This window comes from Dioscorea cayenensis, chromosome 15 (genome assembly GCF_009730915.1).
Source record: "Dioscorea cayenensis subsp. rotundata cultivar TDr96_F1 chromosome 15, TDr96_F1_v2_PseudoChromosome.rev07_lg8_w22 25.fasta, whole genome shotgun sequence".
In the NCBI taxonomy this organism is placed as follows: Eukaryota; Viridiplantae; Streptophyta; class Magnoliopsida; order Dioscoreales; family Dioscoreaceae; genus Dioscorea; species Dioscorea cayenensis.
Genome location: NC_052485.1, coordinates 656,391 through 659,411, shown reverse-complemented (window position 1 = coordinate 659,411; position 3,021 = coordinate 656,391). Strand labels below are relative to the sequence as shown.

The window sequence follows — 3,021 nt, the reverse complement described above, 5'->3', positions numbered from 1 at the left end:
TCACCACAAAGTCCCCCATAACCCCTACAAAGCAGGTCGCCTAATGAAGTCTCCAAGTACCCAGCCGAGGTAATGGTCGAAGGAGGATCAGAAGGTGAAGCGGATGTCTGAAAGTAAATCCGGACACGCCTGAGAAACACCTGAAAAACGGGTGATCCAGCTGACTCTAAAGTCTGCATGGCGATAGAACACGGTGCGGCGGGTAACCGAGTTACAACATCTTTTGCTAAAATTCTCGAAAGAGAATTTTATTTTTCATCACCAAGCCGGTTGAAGATATTGACTTTTGGGGGACGGGTTCGCGAGAAGAAACCGAGCCGCTGGGCAGATGACGTCCACCATCGTTGAGGAAGTTGTAAAAAGATTTGGCCAGAAAGAACCATTTCCTGCTCGGTCTCGCGTTTCTATATCCCCCAAACCCCCAGAGGCCCTACATGACGGCAGGAGCGAGGTCGGCCAGGCGGGTGCGCATAAAGGCATCTCCTCAAAAAGATGGGCGGCTCTCACCGTGATACGTTAGGGTCGGCAATCTTCTAAACTCTTGACGGATGTACACGCGGGCTTGTCCGTTAACCCGCTGATCTTTCTAAAGTGTTTCCATCCCAATTAACACCTTGAAGGATCTGACCTCTTAAAAGCCGAGTGGCGAGCTCATTACCTCTTTCCGGAAGAAGGATATCACTCCAGCTTGCACGGGGAACAAGCTCCATCGATCTAATCCATAATTAAACTTAACAATATCCGCGCACACGGTCGGGATCCGAGCAAATATTTCCACCGTTGCCTAATGGTGCCAAGTTAAAATTTCACGGAGCTCTAAAAATACCTCACCACCCTCACATTGCATCGGTCAGCTGGAGGTTCTTCCGCAATAAAGCCCCTACTCTTAGGATGGTCGATGTCGGTCGGGTCCGAGCCATGGGTCCATAAGTCCCTTCTAATACTTTTAATGCTCGTGTGACCCAGCAGGCGATCGGGAAAAAGAGACATCGATACGTAGGGATAGCGAGAGGATGGGAATTACGCTGATGTGGCCAGAGCACAGCTAACGACGGTGTTGCACTTTCTAAGTGGAAAATTCGCCTTCTTATTTTTAACAATAAAGCTCCTCGATCTGCCTTCTAGGCCTTGCCAGCGAGATCGAATACCCAAATATAGTAACATGAAGGGACCCATGCCTGCCGCCAAGAAAGCGTGTCTGCCAGTTGCTGAGTCGAGGAAGTAAGTCCGGGAAGAAGGTATAAGCGAGGTTTGGAAAAGAAAATTAGTTTCCTAAGCACTGTCGATCCCCTCGAAACACTAACAATATAAAGCTTACCACCCATAGATCTTGAAACCTCCCGTAGTTAAAACCCGAGTGGGTCATAAGCATAATGGAGGTTGCACTATCGCCCGCCTCACTTCTTGGCAGCCCCAGTCAAAACCTTTGGCGAAGAGCATGAAAGAACATGCGAGCGTAAGCGCATCAAGTAAAACAGCACAAATAGGAGATAACGGGTCTCCTTGTCTTAATCCCCTCGATATCAGCACATACCCACTGCTACAACAAAATTGAAGATTAGTGACAATTTTAATTTTGACATATTGGTTTTGTCACAAATACATAATGTAGCCGAAATCATTATTTAGTCACTCATTTTGCTTGTTTGATAATTTGATGTGACAATCACTTTAGAAATTGTCACATGATATTGTCACAAAAAGATTATCTCCAAATGCACTCGTACTTTTAATGACGGTTTAAATATTAAGTGACAAATATAATACGTCATTAATATAATATTTTTTCGTGACAAATTTTAAAATTTTTTGTTTTTAAACTAAATTTAAATAATGTTACTAATATTAGCGTATATTATCAGATGACAATTTAAAAATATGTACCTTAATTTATTTTTGTGACACATAGGTTTGTCACCAAAATATAAAGTAATAATGACATTATAATATTGTTACAAATAAATATTGCATTACTTGATGATATTGGATAATGTCACTATTTGTTACTAAATTTAATGACACTAATCATCTCTCACTAATAATACGTAGTCAAATGCTAAATACCATTGAAAGATAAAATGCTAAATGACATAAACATTCTTTTATGCTTTACAATTAATTTAGGAGAAAAATATAACAAAATTATTTATATAAAATTGACATAGATATGAGTAAGGACATAACAATAATTTTTAGGTGGGTCATGCAAAAGCGTTAATAAACCAAACAACAATTTTTCTTTTTATAAATATTTTATAAAAATATAATTTTTAATATCATGTACTTACCAATTTGTCGAATATAAAAAGCAAATAATAGACTTTTCCAAATATTTTTCTAAAATCATATATTTTTATACAATATAAATAGCTTTTTAAACATACTTGAGGAAAAGCAAAAGCAATATATTTTTGCAAAAGAATATAATTTTTCATATTATATAAACTAATTTAATACCTAGGGACAAGGGATAAAAATTTTTGCAAATATTTTCCTAAAAATATATATTTTTAAACTATATTTATCAATTTATACATTGTTTATTTTCAAAAGCAAAATTGTGAAGATAGGGTTGTAGCATCCCCATATTAGTTTAATTTCATATTGATTTATTTTAAATTATTTATTTTTTATTCAAATAACTCTCTTTATCTCTTTTTGAATATTTTTAAAGATTTTATTAGAGATATTTTATATTAACACCTTCATATATATTATAATTTATTTTATTAATAAGGACTAAATTATAAAAGACCTTTATATTATTGAAGTAATTTTATATAGATATTAAAGAAGTTTTTATAACTACAGTATTAATTTAAAATTCAAATTTCATTGGTTTAAATTTGTTATAAGTTTTTAAAAAATTATTGCTGAAATATATTTAAACGATAATTTAAAAATTCAAGTTTCATTGATTTAAATTTTTAATAATTTTTTTTTTAAAAATTATTAAGTTTAATTAAACATATAAATATGTTAGTTTTTTATATGGTGAAAATATTAACCCAATGCAGTAAT

The 3,021-nt window shown here is 34.5% G+C and overlaps 1 protein-coding gene across 1 annotated transcript in view; it reads left to right on the top strand.

The window, feature by feature from the left end:
* Positions 1 to 328: 328 nt before the first annotated feature.
* LOC120277175 (tRNA (guanine(37)-N1)-methyltransferase 1-like) overlaps positions 329 to 3,021 on the top strand; it is a 9,060-nt gene continuing 6,367 nt past the window's right edge. The window contains 1 exon segment of the mRNA XM_039283924.1: positions 329 to 515. Coding sequence (XP_039139858.1) covers positions 329 to 515 — 187 coding nt within the window.